The sequence below is a fragment of the Lucilia sericata genome, unplaced genomic scaffold (genome assembly GCF_015586225.1).
Source record: "Lucilia sericata isolate MDLA Ls3-8-SP2 unplaced genomic scaffold, ASM1558622v1 Contig000644F_arrow, whole genome shotgun sequence".
Classification (NCBI taxonomy): domain Eukaryota; kingdom Metazoa; phylum Arthropoda; class Insecta; order Diptera; family Calliphoridae; genus Lucilia; species Lucilia sericata.
The window spans coordinates 188393-207500 of record NW_023994650.1 but is presented as its reverse complement, the minus strand read 5'-3'; the positions used below and the strand labels follow the sequence as shown (position 1 = coordinate 207500).

At 29.8% G+C, this 19108-nt stretch overlaps 2 protein-coding genes across 3 annotated transcripts in view; both read left to right on the top strand.

The window, feature by feature from the left end:
* The window catches only part of LOC119607010 (serine-rich adhesin for platelets), a 17902-nt gene extending 1387 nt beyond the window's left edge, over positions 1 to 16515 (top strand). The window contains exons 1-5 of one of the 2 annotated variants that reach the window (XM_037960704.1): positions 1 to 962; positions 1053 to 1130; positions 9850 to 10046; positions 14322 to 16019; positions 16107 to 16515. The exon at positions 1 to 962 is cut by the window's left edge and continues 1387 nt beyond it. In XM_037960704.1, the coding sequence (XP_037816632.1) occupies positions 1 to 962; positions 1053 to 1130; positions 9850 to 10046; positions 14322 to 16019; positions 16107 to 16260 (3089 nt within the window). In that variant the 3' untranslated portion in view covers positions 16261 to 16515. Of the gene's footprint in view, positions 963 to 1052; positions 1131 to 9846; positions 10047 to 14321; positions 16020 to 16106 lie in introns of both variants that reach the window. The other variant, XM_037960703.1, reaches the window with a different exon arrangement.
* LOC119607006 (uncharacterized protein DDB_G0271670-like) lies at positions 16289 to 17646 on the top strand. Its single transcript, XM_037960699.1, has 2 exons — positions 16289 to 16382; positions 16454 to 17646. Exons 1-2 carry the CDS (start codon positions 16289 to 16291, stop codon positions 17644 to 17646), a joined length of 1287 nt encoding a protein of 428 aa, XP_037816627.1.
* Positions 17647 to 19108: the final 1462 nt, after the last annotated feature.

Genomic DNA, 19108 nt, shown 5'->3' with positions numbered 1-19108 from the left:
TTGGTTGGACCACATTTGGCAAAACCTATATACCCTACATATACCGGCAACAGGAGAAATATTGCTCGGTGCGCATGATAGAAATGAAGCTATTGGGTAAATATCTCAATTGTCTGCATCCTGATATCTATTCCAGCTGCACTTGTGTACGTTCCTACTATATAACCGAGGCTGAGGCTAGACTATTCATAGAAATCAATCACAAACATTGTGATGGTGAATTTGGTCGTGATTTATTTACCCAAAAGGATTTGGTGGTTAGGCTCTCGGATGCCACTAAGTTTTATCAATTCCTGGACATCTGCTATCGTAAACTAATATCGGGCAGTAAATCACCCTCGGAAAAATGTGGTTTTATACGCATTAACAAAGAATCCGTGGTGCCCTATACGGTGCGCAATGGTGAACAAGTGGTGCCTTTGTTTTATTTCGAAGGTGAAACCGAAAATCTTAAACAAAAGGCTGACTTGTTGTCTGGCTGGGATTTGGCCTATTTGAAATTCTGCTGCAAGGTTCAGGGCATACGTAATGAACTATTCTCCAGTGAAAATGTGGCCGTCATAAGTCTGACAGACATTAAAAGTTATTTTCCCAATGGCACAGAATTTGAGGATTATTGGCCCAGTAAAGTGGTGGACTCTAATCTACTAATAGGCAATCGCTCAAATGCCAATAATTCGGTCAATTGGACAAGACAACCCTCACAGCCACCGCCAAAAGTATTAACACAAACCACCATGCAACAAAAACAAACACAACATTCCTCAGCAGCTGCAGCGGCGGCAGCAGCAGCTGCTCAACAGCAACAAATATTAAAACGTGGTCCTACAGCGGCAGCTGTAGCAGCAGCTACAGCCTTTAATGCCCAATCTTTACTGCAACAGCCTAATGCAGCAGCTGCAGCGGCCGCTCATAGAATGCATTCAAATGCTGCTTTAGCCGCCCAAGCAGCCACAGTACAGGTGCTTATCTTAAATTGTTAAACTTTTTTGCCTTCCCACCTCAAAATTATTAGAAATATTTATTAACTATTTAAATATTCTTTCTCTTAGGCCATTGCCAATGGTTCCTGGATGTCTCAGCAGCAAAATAGTTTACCTTTAATACATGCTCAAATGCTGGCCTCACAGGTGGGTTTCACAGATTTCTTTATTTTTTAATATTTTTGTTTATTTTTATAAAAGTAACAAAATAGTGGCCTTTATTTATAATTTTATACACATTTTAACTTTTTAACACATTTTTTTCAATATTTTTAAGTTTTTCTTTACAAAATTTTACTTTTCACTTTATTTTTCACTAAAATGGCGCTTTATTTCTTTACATACTTGTATAAAAATGTACTACACAGTTAAAATTGGTTGTTTATTTAAGTATTAGTAATGACATTTAATTAGCACAAAGGGAAATAGTAAACAAATAAACAGGAAGTTTATTAACTTTAACTAGGAGAGAGAAAGAGACAGCTATAGTACAGCATCCGCCTAGTTTTAAGTAAATAAGACACAAAAAACAAAAAGTGACATTAGTAGTTGTTGCAATTAGGGTATTTTTTACAAATTAAAGGAAAAATTTAGTTTTTTGTAAAATAATGAATGAAAATTGTAAATATTTTAAGAAAATTTAAGAAAAATGTTTAAAGTGTTATTGTTTTGAATAAAAATTAAAGTATAAACATTAATTAATAAAATAAATAAAGAAATACGAAGGAGTATTTGTAAAGAGTAAGAAATTTTTTATATTTTAGATAAATTTTATAAAAATTTTAATAAATTTAAGGAACATTTAACAAAAAATGGAAACATTTTAAAGGATATTGAAGGAACAAAAGGAAAGCAAGTTAAAATTGTAGTAAAAAGTGGAATAATAGCATCATAGTTAAACATTTGCTAAAGAAACTACTAAAGCAGTCTTTGCAAAGTTCTAGGCCACATGTTTTTCAATGCCGGAGCAACTTTAACAGCAAGTTTAAGCTGCATTCTTTCCTTAAATAAGTATAAAACAAGGATATTCAGATAATTTATAAAGAAAATCATAAAATTGTTATGGAAACATGACTATTCATAAGGGATTTTATACTGAAACTACTGCAGCCAACTTTTGCAAGTTCTAAAAGAATGATTTCCCGGCCGGAGAGTTTTAATAGGAATAATTAACTTGTAATACCTTTAAACAAACTATCCATGAATAGGACTTACTAAATAACTAAATACAAACAAGTTTTTAAACAAATTTAGCACAAATTGTTAAGATTAACTCTTCCCTGGTATTAACAAACAGAAGTTAGTTAAAAGATGTTGCCTGTTACTAGTTTGTTTAGACCAAATTACCTTAAGAATCAATTACAGATTAAAGCTGATACCAAATAACCAAAAGATTTCCATTAAAATTTTTAATGAATTCTTTCCCTTTTATCGTTGTTTTTTCAAACTTTAATAAGATTTTTTTGTATTTCATTTACACACAATATTGTTCATTGCTTCAACAAAGAGGTCATCTGCTGTATGCCACCTTATTGAACAGGGGCCTCTGGCAAGAGACTTTTTAAAACCACCTTATGAATGGCTGGTTGTGTTTGGTTGTTTATGTGCGGCGACTCTTTCAAAATACAAAATACTTGGATGTTTCAAATTTTTCCATTTTTTTTAATGAAAAGTACTTTTTACTTAAATTTTAGTACTTTTAGTATTTTATTTTATTGATTTAGTACTTTTTTTAATGTTTGTTATTTTTTTTCAAATATTTTGGTTCAAATTTACTTTCTATGGCTATTTCCAACAGTTTTTAATGAAAAGTACTTTTTTCAATGTTTAGTACTTTTTTAATCTTTGGTACTTTTCTTCAAAATTTTGAACTTTATTTCAATATTTGGTACTTTTAAGTTTTTGTTTTTCTAAAAGCAAAATTTTTTTTTATAATGAACACATTTCTATAAAGAAGTACTTTTTCAAAATTTAGTACTTTATTTAAATTTGTTTAATTTTACAACATTTTTTTATTCTTATAAAATTTAGCAAAAAGTATTTTTTTTTACAATATTTCACAATATCTACTACCTTTTTTAAATAAACTACTTTTTTCAAAATCTACTACTTTTTTAAACTTAATAAATTTTGTTAGTTTTTGCCAAATTTGGCTAAAAAGATAATGTTTTCTTTCCAAGACTTTTTTGCTAAAAAGTGTACGTACTTTTTTTTAATTACTACCTTTTTTCAAAATTTACTACTTTTTTAAATTTCACAAATTTTTTTAGTTTTTGTTAAATTTAACTAAAAAGAGAACGTTTTTGCATAGTTTTTAATATTAACTGCCTTTTTTACAATATCTACTACCTTTTTCAAAATCTACTACTTTTTTAAATTTCACAAATGTTTTTATTTTTTGTTAAAATATTGTAAAAAAACGTTTTACTGTTTTTTTACAATATTTACTAAATTTTTCACTAAATAATACTTTTTTTGCAATGTCTGCTACCTTCTTCAAAATCTACTCCTTTTTTAAATTTCACAAACTTTATTAGTTTTTATTAAATTTTGCCTAAAAACAGAACATTTTACTACAATTTTTATTATTTGCTACTTTTTCAATAAATACTACTTTTTTAAAAATCTACTCCTATTTTAAATTTTAAAAATGTTATTAGTTTTTTCCAAATTTTGCTAAAAAGATAATATTTTACAACTTTTAACAATATTAACCGCCTTTTTTCAATGTTTACTACCATTTTCAAAATCTAATAAAAGAAAAATTTTAATAAAAGAAGAACACATTTTACTAGTTATTTCATTATCTACTACCTTTTTCAAAGTCTACTACAATTATCATCTTCTACTATTTTTTTTTTTTTAATATCACAAATTATGTTAGTTTTTGTTAAATTTTGCTAAAAAGATAATATTTTACTACTTTTAACAATATTAACCGCCTTTTTTCAATGTTTACTACCATTTTCAAAATCTAATAAAAGAAAAATTTTAATAAAAGAAGAACACATTTTACTAGTTATTTCATTATCTACTACCTTTTTCAAAGTCTACTACAATTATCATCTTCTACTATTTTTTTTTTAATATCACAAATTATGTTAGTTTTTGTTAAATTTTGCTAAAAGGAAAACGTTTTACAACTTTTTTCATTATCTACTACTTTTTTCTATATTTACTACCTTATCTAAAATCTACTACTTTTTTTAAATTTAACAAATTTTGCTAATTTTGTTAGTTTTTGTTAAATTTTGCTTTAGAAGTCAATGTTTTATTACATTTTTACATTATTTACTACCCTTTTCACTAAATAGTACATTTTTTAAAAACTACCACTTTTTTAAAATTTCACAAATTTTGTTAGTTTTTATTAAATTTTGCTAGATAAGTCAATTTTTTACTACTTTTTACATTATTTACTACTTTTTTTTACTAAATACTACTTTTTTCAAAATATTCTACTCTTTTAAATTCCACAATCTTTTTAAGTTCTTGTTAAATTTTGCTAGAGAAGTTAACATTTTTCTACTTTTTACAATATTTACTACTTTTTTCACTAAATACTACTTTTTTCAAAATCTACGAATTTTTTAAATTTCACAAATATTATTAGTTTTTGTTAAATTTTTCTAAAAAGAGAACATTTTACTACTTATAACAATATTTACTACCTTTTTCACGATATAATACTTTTTTCAAAATCTACTACTTTTTTAAATTTTGCTAATTTTGTTAGTTTATGCTAAATTTGGCTAAAACTAGAAAGAGTTTTTCAATAAAACTTGCTTTGCAACAGGATTTATTACTTTATTTTACTCCCTTTTTCAATTGCCTTTTCATTTCATTATCGATTTTTTCTTTTCATTTCTTTTCAATTTTATTTTCACATTTTTTTTCTGTATGACCTCAAAACCAATTACCACTTTAATATTAAAAAAACAACAACAACAACAATAACAAACGTCATTTATTTGCTATTATTAGTTTTTGTTTTGTTGTTGTTGTTTTTGTTATTTTTATAAATCTTTAAATAAATCTCATAAATTCAATGAATCAAAACTTCTCATATGACGTGTCTGTGTGTATCTTGCCGTTGTTGTTGTGTCGCAGTCTTCGTCAACGTTGTTTTCATTGCAATAGATTTTATAAAAAACGTAGTCAAGTATTTAGAAATATTTTCAAGTAATTTTTTTTTTGCAGTTTTTTTTTCTAGCATAAAACAGCAACAACAATGTTAGAAAGGCATTTAAGAAAAAAAATATATAAAACTGTATAAAAATGAAACGACGAAACGAAACGTAAAACTACAAAAGAAGTTGGCCTACTTATACAAAAACATCATAGACAACAAACTCACTCGTTTAGATAGAGAGATACATTTATATCTATGTTTATAAAAACAACAATAACAAAAACAACTACTTTATTATTAGATTTTTGTTTTGTACTACAAATTATTTTGCTGTTTTTTTTTTGTTTCTTACAAGACAGACAGACTGTGTGTTTTTACTATCTCCTGCTTTACTTTACTTCTATTAGTATTAAAACTCTTTTTGGGTTTTTTGTTTTCCACTTTATGGTCTCTTTTTTCTTCTTAACATTTGTAATGCTTCTTCTCAGACTACAACAAGTTGTTGGTTTTTCTATTAAATAGATAATTTTCAAACTTCTATTAAAAAATGTTATTATAAAATAATGTTGCTTTTTTGAAGAAGGGCCCCGTTTATTGACAAAAAGGTCTTGAGCGTTTTTTAGCTTTGCTCTCTTTTGCTTTAGTCTTATTACAATGCCACATGAACTGAACTAAAAGTAATCGAAAACTGATGAAGAAGTGTATCAGAGCTGAATTAGAAATCATCCAGAAGTGAAATAGAAATCATTCAAAACTGATATAAAATAATCTATAAAAGAGTCAAAACTGATCTTTCTGATTCTAGAATAGATCGTAAACAGATCTAGAAATGATCCTGAAATAGATATGTTCAAGATTGATCTAGAACTGATCTAAAAGTGATCCTGCACTGATCTAGAATTGATTCAGAACTGATTTAGAAATGATCCTCAACTGATATAGAGTTGATTCAGAACAGATTTAGAAATGATTTTAAACTGATTAAGAAATGATCCTGAACTAATATAGAAATCTTCCTGAACCTAGAAATAAATGTGAACTGATCTAGACATTATTCTAAACTGATCCTAAACTGATTTAGAAATATTCCAGAACTGATTTAGAAACGATTTAAAACTGATCTAGAAATGTTACTGAACTGATCTAGAAGCGATTCAGAACTAATCCACAAATGATCTAGAACTGATCTAGAGTTTATACAGAACTGATCTAATACTAATCTAGAGCTAATTCAGAATTGATTTAGAAATCTTCCTAAACTAATCTGAACATGATCCGGAACTGATCTACAAATGATACTAAACTGATCTTGAATTGATCCAGAATTGATCTGTAAATGTTTCTGGACTGCTATAGAAATGTACCTGAACTGATCTAGAAGTGATTTAGAACTAATCCAGAAATGGTATAGAACTGATCTAAAGTTTATTACTATACTAATCTAGAGCTAATTTAAAAATCTTCCTGAACACATCTAAACATGATCCTGAACTGAACTAGAAATTATACTAAACTGATTCAGAACTGATCTTGAATTGATCTAGAACAAAATCTAGATATGATCCTGATATAGAAATGTTCCCGATCTGATATTGAACTGATCCCGAACCAATCTAGAATTGATTCAGGAATGATCTAGAATTGATCTAGAAATTATCTAGAAATGATCTAGAATTGACCTAGAAATGATCTAGCATTAATCTAGAATCGTTCTAGGAACGATCTAGAACTGCTCAAGAAATAATACAGAACCGATCTAAAACTAATCTGGAACTTATGTAGAAATGATCCGGAACTGATCTATAATTGATTCAGAACTGATCTAGAAATGATTCAAAATTGATGTAGAATTGACCCTGAGCTGACCTAGAATTGATCCAGAACTGATAGAATTGATCCTCAGCTTATCTATAAGTGATTCAGAACTGATCTAGGAATGGTCCAGAACTGATTTATATTTGGTTCAGAATTGATCCAGAACTGTCCAGGAACTGAACTATAAATTATTTAAAACTGATCTTGAAGTGATATAGAATTGATCGAATAGTTACAAAACTAAACTAGAATTTAAAAGACGACCACATTTTAACAACCACCTTCCGCCCACCCTCATAAAGTAGTTTTATCTCCCAAAATTGTTTTATTATTTAAAAATCTATTTGTAGTTTAGTGTAGTGTGCTATTGTAAGTGTATTGTTTCTAGTAGTTGTGTAGTAAATTGTTAATTGTTTGTTTGTTGCAAATTCAATTCGAAACAAAAACAAAAAAAAAAAAACTCAAAATATTAATTAGACGTTTTATTATCCTTTCCAATACACTCCCATTTATAGATGTATTTACATCAAGCCTATCAAGCTTCCCAAAACATCCAGCAACTCACCAACAACAGCAACAACCACAACAGCAACAATCACAACACACTGCGTAAACAATACACTAATAGTAATACAACCGGCTCCAACGGCTCAACAACGGTCAATGGCACAAAACGTACTAGACAAAGAAGATAAAAACTAAATTATCTATTTGCTTTTCTTTTCACAAAACTGAATATTAATGTATAGGACGATATTGTTTGCAAAATAACAATTAAAAACAAAAAACCAAATAAGAAATTAAAACTCAAGGAGCTAAAACTTAAAAGGAAATCACACTCATTTACACCCATCACACCTTCATAACATCACAATTGCACTTTTTCTCCTGTAAACACATACCTTTAGTTTATTTTTAATATATTTTAACTAATTTTAGTTTTCTTTCACTATCTCTTTCTCTCTAATATTATAATTACTTTTATTTTATTTAAATTATTTGTAAGTTTGTAATTAATCTAGTTTTTATGTAAATTTTTTTTAATTAAACAAAAATAATTATAATTTTTTCTTCTACAAAAACAAAATTTTAAAATGCTGGCCATTTGTTTCACTATTCCAATAAATGCATTTACACTTTGTCCTACAATTTGAAAGTTTTGTTTTGCTATCACGTTTCTTTTTCTGTTTTTAATTTAGATTTTTGATATAATCTTAAGATTTTTAAACAGTGATATAAAATTTTTTAATAAAATTAGTTTAAACTAAAGTTCTCTTATTGCGTTTTTAATAAAATCGGGAAATTGTTAAGTATTTTTTTTAAATTTTAAGGCCACTATTTTGTTAAAACTATATAAAACTAAGTGAAATTAAAATAGATTTGATCTAGAACTGATCTTGAAATGATTTAGAATTTATCTAGAATTGATCCTGAACTGATCTAGAAATGATACAAAACTGATCTAGAAATAATCCAGAACTGATCTCGAAATAATCCCGAACTAATCTAGAATTCATTTATAATTGATTATGATCTGTTATAGAAATGGTCCTGAAGTGATCAAGAAATAATCTGGAATTGATCCAGAACCGATCTATAAACTATTCAGAATCGATCTAAAAATATTCCAGAACTGATATAGAACCCAGAACCGACCTAGAATTGATTTATGATTGATCCAGAAATTATCTAGAATTAATCCATTATTACCCTAGAATTGATTGATTTTTATAAACTTGAAATGAACTAGAAATGATCCAGGATCGAGCTAGAATTGATTTATATTTGATGCAGAACTAATCTAGAAATCATTTAGAACTGATCTAGAATATATCAAGAAATGATCTAGAATTGTTCTCGAACTAATATAGAAATTATACTAAATAGATCTAGAAACGATCCAGAATTGAACTAGAATATATCAAGAACTTATCTAGAATTGGTCCAGAACTTATCTGGTATTAATCCAGGATCGAGCTAGTAGTGATTTATATTTGATTCAGAGCTAATCTATAAATCATTCAGAACTGATCTAGAATATATCAAGAAATGTTCTAGAATTGTTCCCGAACTAATATAGAAATTATACTAAATAGAATTAGAAATGATCCAGAATTGAACTAGAATATATCAAGAACTTATCTAGAATTGATCCAGAACTTATCTGGAATTAATCCAGGATCGAGCTAGTAGTGATTTATATTTGATCCAGAACAAATCTATAAATCATTCAGAACTGATCTAGAATATATCAAGAAATGATCTAGAATTGTTCCCGAACTAATATAGAAATTATACTAAATAGATCTAGAAACGATCCAGAATTAAACTAGAATATATCAAGAACTTATCTAGAATTGATCCAGAACTTATCTGGAATTAATCCAGAATCGAGCTAGAATTGATTTGAAATCATTCAGAACTGATGTAGAATATATCATGAAATGATCTAGAATTGTTCCAGAACTGATATAGAAATTATTGTTAATCGATCTAGAAACGATCCAAAACTGAGAATTAATCAAGAACTGATCCAGAACTAATCTAGAAATTATTTAGAACTGGTCTAACACTTATCTAGAAAAGATTCAGAACTGATCTAGAATTGATTTATAATTAATGCAGAACTAATCTAGAAATCATCTAGAATTGAACTAGAATCAAATTAGAATAGATACAGAACTGATCTAGAATTTGTCTAGAACGGATTATATAGAACTGAACTGATCGAAAATCATTATACAGAACTAAAAATATTCTAAAACTGATTTAGAATAAAAGCAGAATCAATTTAGATCTCAACTAGCACTAACTTAGAAACTATATATATCTTAAAAATAATATTAATTTGTTCTATATAAGAACTTTATTTTTTAAACGATTTTTTTTTCTTTTTATTTCTTTTTACTTGTACAGCAGGCTCATCAAAATCAAGCCGCCGCCAATTCCCGCAATCAATATCGTAATCCCATGGAGAATCTCATTTTAAATAATCGTCAACCCTATGGAGCCTATAATAATGCCACCATATCAATGCAACCGGTTAATAGTCATGGACAGGGTAATGCTCCTCCTCCGCTAGTACGTTCGGCTGGACAACAAAATGCCAATCATATGTAAGTATTTTGTGAAAACTCATTTTTCTATTATTATCAATTGCAAAGAGAACAAGTTTTTCTCTTTGCAAAAAAGACTACAAATTTGTTTTTATTAGACAGTCAATCAATCCATTCAAAGTAAAATATTTTTTTTATATATATAATTTCTTTCTTATTATATTACATTCAATTATTTTTATACATATATAATTGTGTTTTTCAAATTTAGTTGTAATTCGTTTTTTTTTTTTTTCTCTCACTCTCACTCAATTCTTAAAAATATAAATTCAATTATTTTACGTAAAATGTTTAAGAAAAGAAAAAAACTTTTACAAAACTAATTGAGTAAAATTGGCTTTTTTTAAAAATTGTTGTTATTATAACATTATTGGTTTTGGTATACCATTTAAAATAAACTTTTTTAAAGAAAATTAGCAAAAAAAAAATTTGTTTAAATTAAGAAACTACTAAATTTTTATTGATTTTTTTTGTTAATAGTTTTATTTTTTTTTTTTTCAATTTAAAGAAAATTTTGTTGTGCACGCATTTAATTTAGTTTAAAAAAAATATATATTTTTTTTAAAGAAAATTTTCAATATTACCCTTTTTTTATATATTCATAATATTTTTTTTTAAATTCTTCCTTTTTTACTCATGTTTTTCGTATTGTTGTAGTTTTTAAATTTTTTGTGTAAATTTAAATTAAAATTATTATTTTTTTCTTTTTCAAAGAAAGCATGCTTTAAATTGTATTAATAGATAGTGTTAAATGTATACTTTTAGGCGTGCTTATGTTTTTAAATGTTAAAGCATACTTTTAGGCGGATTTAAAAAAACTTTTCGATATTTTTAATATTTTTGTTCATAGAAAATATTTCAAACTTTTAAAGATCACTTCAGGATCATTTCTTATTCAGTTTTGGATCATTTCTAGATCGATACTGGATCTTTCTTACAAAAGTTCTGGATCATTTTTAGATCAATTCTTGATCATTTTTAGATTGATACTGAATCTTTTATAGATCACTTCTGGATAATTTTAAGATCAGTTGTGGATCACTTCTAGATCGATATTGGATATTTTATAGAACAGTTCTTGATTATTTTTTGATCAATTCTGGATCATTTCTAGATAAGTCCTGGATCATTATTCGACCACTACAAGATCATTTCTAGATCAACTTTAGATCATTTCTAAAATATTATAAAGTACTTTAGATCATTTCTGAAACATGATCAGTACAGAATCGTTTTTAGATCAGTTCTAGATAATTTCTCCATTAAAACTGGATCTGTTCTAAATCATTTCTTGATGAGTTTAGGTTCATTTCTAGATCAATTCTGAATCATTTCTAGATGAGTTCTGGATCATTTCTAGATCAGTTCTGGTTAATTTCTAGATGAGTTCTGAATCTTTTCTAGATGAGTTCTGGATCATTTCTAGATGAGTTCTGGATCATATCTAGATCAGTACTATATCCTTTCTAGATCAGTTCTGGATCATTTCTATATCAATTTAGTATTTGTTCTAGATATATTCTGAGTATTGATCTAGATATTTTCTGAGTTCTAGAGCAGTTCTGAATCATTTATAGATTAGTTCTGAATTGTTTCTAGATCAGTTCTGATCGTTTCTAGATAACTCCTGGATCATTTCTGAATCAGTGCTGTATAATTTCTAGATCAATTCTGGATCATTTCTAGATCGATTCTGGATAATATCTAGATCAGTTCTGGATCATTTCTAGATCAGTTCTGATCGTTTCTAGATCAGTTCTGATTGTTTCTAGATCAGTTCTGATCATTTCTTGATAACTCCTGGATCATTTCTAGATTAGATCTGGATCATTTCTAGATGAGTTCTGGATCATTTCTGAATAATTTCTAGATTAATTCTTGATAATTTCCAGATGAGATCTAGATCATTTCTAGATCAGTTCTGCATAATTTCTAGATCAGTTCTGAATCATTTCTAGATCACTTCTGGATAATTTCCAGATCAATTCTACATCAGTCCTAGATCATTTCTTGAGCAGTTTTGGATCTTTTCCATATCATTCCTGGTTCATTTCTAAATAAGTTCTGGATCATTTCAAGATCAACTGCAGATCACTGCAGAATTCTTTCTAGGCAATTCCTTATGCCTTAAACATTTGCTTCTTATTTTTGTTTTAATAAACGTAAAATTTTTTTGTATTTCTAAAGTCGTAATATAAATTTTTCTTAATAAACTAATTAAAAACTATTTAATTTATATAAAAAAATAATATTTATAAATTAGATTTCTATAAAAAAATGCGTGTTACGACTATTTTTAAAATAAAATTTTAAATTTTTACATAAAACAAAAAAAAACTCTTATAACTGCATGCATTTTTTTATAGTAAAACTAGTTGTTGACTATCTGCTTTCTAATTTTTGTTTTTATTTTATTAAAAAAAAAAGAACTACAACATTTGAAAAACATAATCTTTCTTTTATATTGTTGTTTAAAATTTGAAATTTTTGTTTTGATTTGCTCTTGAAAATAAAAACATTTTCGTTCTTTGTCTCAACTTACTGGAACAAACTCTTTTTTTTTTTCACTTTAAACATTACACAAAACTTTTGTTTTAAGTATTTTATTTGAATAAAATCTTATAAAATACTTTATGTGTTGATTTTTCTTGTTGTTGCCTCTTTACGTACTGCAAAAAAACCAATGATAAAACCAAAAGAAAAAAGTCCCCCCTTCACTCCAACGGAAATTACAATATAAAACTTTATAAATAATTAACTGCAATTAAAGCCAAAACAAAATAACAATTCCTAGATACATTATATATAATGCGTGTACAAACAGATTTAAATCACAATTTTTTTAAACCAAAAATCAATATTTTTTTCTATAATTTGTTTTATATAATAAAAGCGAATAAAAAATTTTTCTTAAATTTTTTAAGGATTTTAATTTTAAGTGTAAATATTTGTATATACATATATAGTACTTACAAGCCAATTTTGTTATATAGATCACTACAGGATCATTTCTAGATCAGTTCAGGATCATTTCTAGATCAGTTTGGGATCATTTCTAGATCAATTCCTTTTCAATTCTAAATTACTTTTGCATAATTTCTAGATCATTTAAGGATTATTTCTAGATCAGTTAAGGATCAACTCTAGATCGATTAGGAATCAGTCTAGATCAATTCCTGTTCAATTCTAAATTACTTCTGGATAATTTCTAAATCAGTTAAGAATTAATCCTCGATCAGTTCAGGACTAATTCTAGATCAGTTCAGGATCATTTCTTTATCACTTCTGGATAATTTACAGATCACTTCTGGATTACTTCCAGATCAGTTCAAGATTAATTATAGATCAGTTCAAGATTATTTCTAGATCAGTTCAGGTTTAATTCTAGATCAGTTCAGGATCATATCTAGATCAGTTCTGGATAATTTATAAATCACTTTTGAACAATTTATAGATCACTTCTGGATCATTTTTAGATCAGTTCGAGATCACTTCTAGATCAGTTCAGGATCATTTCTAGATCAGTTCAGAATCATTTCTAGATCAGTTTTGGTTCAATTCTAGGTCAGTTTTAGTTAACTTCTAGATCATTTCTAGTTTAGTTCTGGATCAATCCTATTTCATTTTGTGATCGATTCTAGATCAGTTTCCTATAAACTGTAGTTTAGTTCTGAATCCATTGTGGGTCAATTCTAGTTAATTTCTCGATCAGTTTAATAAAAATTCTAGTTTAGTTGTAGATCAATTCTACATCAGTTTAGCATAATTTCTAGTTTATAACTGCATCAGTTCAGGATCATTTCTATAACAGTTGGGGATCAATTCAAGATCATTTCTGGTAGAGCTTTGAATCAATCGTAGATTCTTTCTGCATTATTTCGAGTTCAGTTCTGAAACAATACTAGATCATTTATACATCAGTTCAAGATCAATTCTAGTTTAGTTCTAGACCAATTCTTTATCGTTTGTTTATAGTTTAGATCTAAATCGTTTCTACTTCAGTTCCGAATCGTTTCTAGTTCAGTTTAAAAAAATCTATTCGCTTTTATTATTAAAACAAATATTTGCTTTAAGAAAAATTTAAATTACAAAAACAATTACAATTAAATTTGAAAAATTCTTTATATTTAAAAACTAAATTTAATTAAGGAAATTTTTTAAAATTCCTATTAAAAACTAAAAAGAAAGAAACTTAAAACAAAACTAAAACAAAACCAAAAAAAAATAAGAAATAGTGTGATCCAAACAATCAATGTGTATATATAATGTTTCTAGGTCTAGTATCGAGCAAACGTTGCTGCAACAACAACAAACACAACAACAACAACAACAGAGACCCAACTCTTCCAATTCCTCACAGACATTAAACCAACAACAACAAAGACATATAAATACCTCCTTAAATCCCATACATTCTCCCAATAGTTTAAATAATCTTAAACAATCACCTTCACCCTCAACTCCTTCACCCTCTCCATTGGCGGCAGCCTCCAATGCTAATGCTTTATTGGCTAATAATTTCAATTTAGCCGCTTCTTCGGCTCCAGCCACAGCACAAGATTTTAATAATTTAGCTTTGTGGAATCAATTGACACCCAGTCAACGTTTGGCTTTAACACAGCAGTTTAAAAATTCTGGCAATTTATTAGGTGGTGGGGCAGGCATAAAGAATCCATTTCCTCCTTTACCCTCGCTGCCTTTAGATACTGATTTGATTACCATGTTGGATTATAATCCCAATAAGGCTAAACAGCAGGGGGGTTCAGCAAATGCCAGCAATAATGGCCAGTTTACTAAGCCTCATGTACCGCCTTTAATACCTGTCAACAATTTAGAGCCACAGCGTAAGGGAAATCGTAGTGGTAGTGTTTCAAATGCTGCTGCAGGTACAGTTCCCTTAAACTCCTCGGCCGCCTTGGAAGATTTTGAAAAGAAATTCAAAATGAATGATGAAATGCGAGCGGTAGTACAAAAAGTTCTATCCAATCCAGATTTATCCACTTTTATACAGACCAATGCCTCCAATACCTTTGTGCCTTTTATATCACCGCCCATATCACCAGCAAATGGTGTTTTGGGTGGTGCTGCTAGTGGCGGCACTTCAGTGTCTATAGTACCTAATCCGCATGTTACCATAACACCACAGTTACCTGCCCATTTTAGCCATAGTAGTGCGGCGCATTCACCTTCCTCAGCCTCTTCCACATCTTCCAATTCGGGAGGTAATAATAGACAGAAAAGTGTTATTTGTTCCACTAATAACTTGGGTGGCGGCGCCACTTCATTACTGCCTTCACCCTCCACCTCAAACTCGTCTTCGTCCTCCTCTTCCTCCTCCCACTCACCCTCTACACGTACAAAACTGACAGCCTACCAACACCACCATCAACAGAACACGTACGCCTCACCTACACAAACACAACTTTCCTCCAACTCTTCTTCTACTACACCCACACCAATGGAAGTAATCGATTTATCTTCCCCCCGAAGGTCTCTGCAAGCAGCCACCGCCTATTTGCAACAACAGCAACAACAACAGCAGCAACAAGCCGCAGCTGCCGCTGCAGCCCAACAACAAAGTCAACAGCGTTTGGCGGCCGCTGCTGTAGCTCAACATCACTCACAGCAGAATGGACGCAGCTCCTCCAACTCATCCGCCTCCTCTCAAGTCAACTCGGCCAGTATGCATTTGCAGCGTCACGCTTTGGCAGCAGCTGCGGCGGCCGACAGTGCCCAACGTTTGAATGTTATACCCGAAATACCCGCCAACAATTTGAATATGCAGCCGTATAAAGTGCAAAAGGTTTATGTGGAGAATAAGCTGGTGCCGTGTATCAATATGAAGGCCTACAATGACAGTGAGCAGTTGATGACATTAACGGATTTTCAAACGTATTTCTATCGTCAGGTGCCCTTGGATCAGTGCAAGCGTTTGATAGAGGCTCTGGGCGTAGAGCTCTACAAGGGCAATAGGTGAGTAATCAGTTCTGGACAGTGCTATTCTAATCAGTAGTTTGGACATATTTATTAATTTTTTCTTTTTATTTCTTGCTACTTTAGACACCAATTGAAAGTTTTAATGGAACACGATCCACAGCACAATGAGAATATACCGCTGGTGCAGGTGCGTGACATTTTAAAGTACATGACACAATTGACATTCATGATAAGAAATCAAGAGCAACCACCCAATAAAAGATCACGTATAAGCTAGGAATTGGGTTGGGGAGGACAACAGCAACATGCGCAAGCACAAGCAGCAACTACGGCAACAACAACAGCAACAAATCAAGAGCAACACAACAACAACCATCACCACCACCAAACACAAAGAGAGTCATCTAGCAGTCGACAACATTCTACGAATTCCGGCTCAAAAACTGATAACTCTTTAACATCCTCAACAGCAGCTGCCAGCAGCAGTGGTAGCAGCAGCAGCAGTAGTAATAAAACCAAAACACCTTTAGCACCACCGCCTCCACATCAAGCGCTTGATATGTTGTACTCCCCGTTGTCATCCTCATCCTCAACAGCATCATTATCAGCATCCAATGCCAATCAAAACTCAGCTGCCCGTCAACATTTATTGCAACAGCAGCAACAAGCTTTGCAACAATTCCATCAACATCAGCAACAACTTTTGCAGCAACATCACCAACAGCAGCAGCAACAACAACAACAGCAGGCTGAAAAAGCTAGCAAGAGTTCGGGTTCAACTGGCTCTGCTTCTCATAAATCTAGCGGTAATAGTAGTTCCTCCTCTTCTAACTCAGCCAGCTCTGCTGCCCAAAGACTCTCAGCAGCTCATCAGTTGGCGGCTGCTGCTGCCGCCGAAAGTGCTGCTGCTTATTATTCGGCTGCAGCAGCTGCTGCTGCCACCATGTTAAGTCCTCCCCTAAGTGCGGCGGCTGCCAATTCCACCTTGAGTGCCGTTAATCCCTTTGCCAATCCTTTCGATTGGTTAGGAGCCTCTAGTACAGCGGCGGCCAGCTCCCATAATGCCTCCGGCAGCCACAAACGTTCCAGTTCTGCTTCCTCCAATAACTCTAGCACGTCTTCTAATCAACAGCGTTCTGCCAGTGCCGCACATTCTTCACTGGCGGCTTCGGCCAGTGATTTTCTCTCCATGTTTAGCGGTAATCATACGACAAGTCATAACACAGCAGAAACACACCATCAAAGATCATCCTCTAATGCCTCTGCCTCTTCCTTGGCCTCCACTTCCTCCTCCACCAACACAGGAGGAGGAAATAAGTCCTCCAACTTTTCAGTGGCTTCTTTAACCTCCAATACTAACAATAACAACAGCAGTAATCACAACAACAACTCCTCCACTAATAACACAGGATCAACGGCAGCCACTAACTCGTCTGCGGCCTCCTCGGCCTCTTTGGCAGCACATGCCGCCGCTGCCTCGGCTGCTCTATTTGGAGTGGCTGCACCCTTCTCAGCACCAGCTTTAGTTAATCCTTATCCTCCCCATTTGCCCGGCGTAGCGGCTGCAGGGGCCCATGGACTACCCTCACCCACTATCTATCCACCCACACCACCACCCTCGGCACCCTGGATACATCCCTGGTATGCTGGGGACACTTTTTAAAATAGCCGCAAGAAATGTAAGAGTATTTTTCTTTATTTATTCGTATATTTTTAAAAACATAAAAATACGTTTTAACATAAGTTTTCGTTATTAATTAATTAGTTTTGGAGTATATATTAATTTGTTATTACATACACAAAGCTCTTATTGTTATTAAATAAGAGTTTTTTTAAAGAAAATTTATATCTTTCTGTTAAAGAAAATGGAATACCAAAAATTTAATTGAAAAATTCGTTAAAAACAATTCCTTTAAATTTAGTTTTATGCACCAAAAAAAAAGAGTAATTATTTATAAAGTAACTAGAGTTTAAAAAAACAATTTAATTTTATTAATTTAATAAGATTTTTTGTAAAAACTTACATGTTACAATTAACACTAAATGAAATTCGTACACCGCCATTTTCTTATAAAGGCAAATTTACCGGTAAACGTCAAGTTTAAGATTGCAGTGTTACCAACTTAATCGTTTCTTTGTTGACAAATCAAACGTTTTTCATGGAAATAATGAAAAAATAACTGTTTATGGTTATTTCGTGATAAAATTATTAAAAAAATAGTTAATATTGAATGAAAATAATTGGAAAAATTTGATTTTTTAAAAAATACAATAATTTGTTTGCATTTCTCACTGAATTTAAGGAACTATTTGCCAGAATGTTTATGGCGGCATGTGACCGTTATTTTCTGCAAGAAGAAATACCAAGCAATAACAACAAAATAGTGTTAACAACTAAAGCGTTTTTAGCAAATCTAATGTTTTCTCTATAAAACGGTAAACTTAGCTGTTTTGTAAGGAATTTCTCATAATAAATTAATAAAATTTATAAAATACTTAAAGAATTTCTTAAATTTAGTTGTTAAATTTAAATTTGCAACTTCTCTTGTTTCTTTTTTAAATAATTACTCTTTTTTTATTACTTTCGCTTATTTCTTAATTGGTTTTCTATACTTTAGGAGTCATTTATTTTGGCTCTTAAAATTTTTCTTATAAAATTGTTTTCTATGAAAACTTTTTGTTAAGTTTTCTTTATTATTACTAAATTATTTGCGGTAATTATTTTAATTTATAAAATTATTTGTTTATAAATTAAAACAATAAACTATAATAAAGCTAAAAAAAAGCTTTATTTACACATGACTCTTTCTTAACAAATTTAAATATTAAAAAAAAAACATCTTTAAAAATCCATAACAACCAACAATATTATGCTTGCCAAAAAAAGAAATCATTAAAAATATTTAATTTAAATATTAGTTCGTTTTTTTAATTTAAATACAAAACCAAAAAATTAAACATGAACTTTTTTTTGAACAAATTTTTTGAATTAAATAATAAAAACAGAACTGAAAGTATAATTAAATTAAAACAATTTTAAACAAAAATTAAAACAGCAAAGAAATTATATTAATTATTAAAATAGTTTATATATTATTAAGTACTTAATAATAACCACTAAATAA

Bases quoted from the DNA above. Each gene is read 5' to 3' on its own strand.
- LOC119607006 (XM_037960699.1), top strand. From the start codon at position 16,289: ATGCGCAAGCACAAGCAGCAACTACGGCAACAACAACAGCAACAAATC. The intron at 16,383-16,453 runs GTCATCTAGCAG...CATCCTCAACAG, and splicing joins CACCACCAAACACAAAGAGA to CAGCTGCCAGCAGCAGTGGT.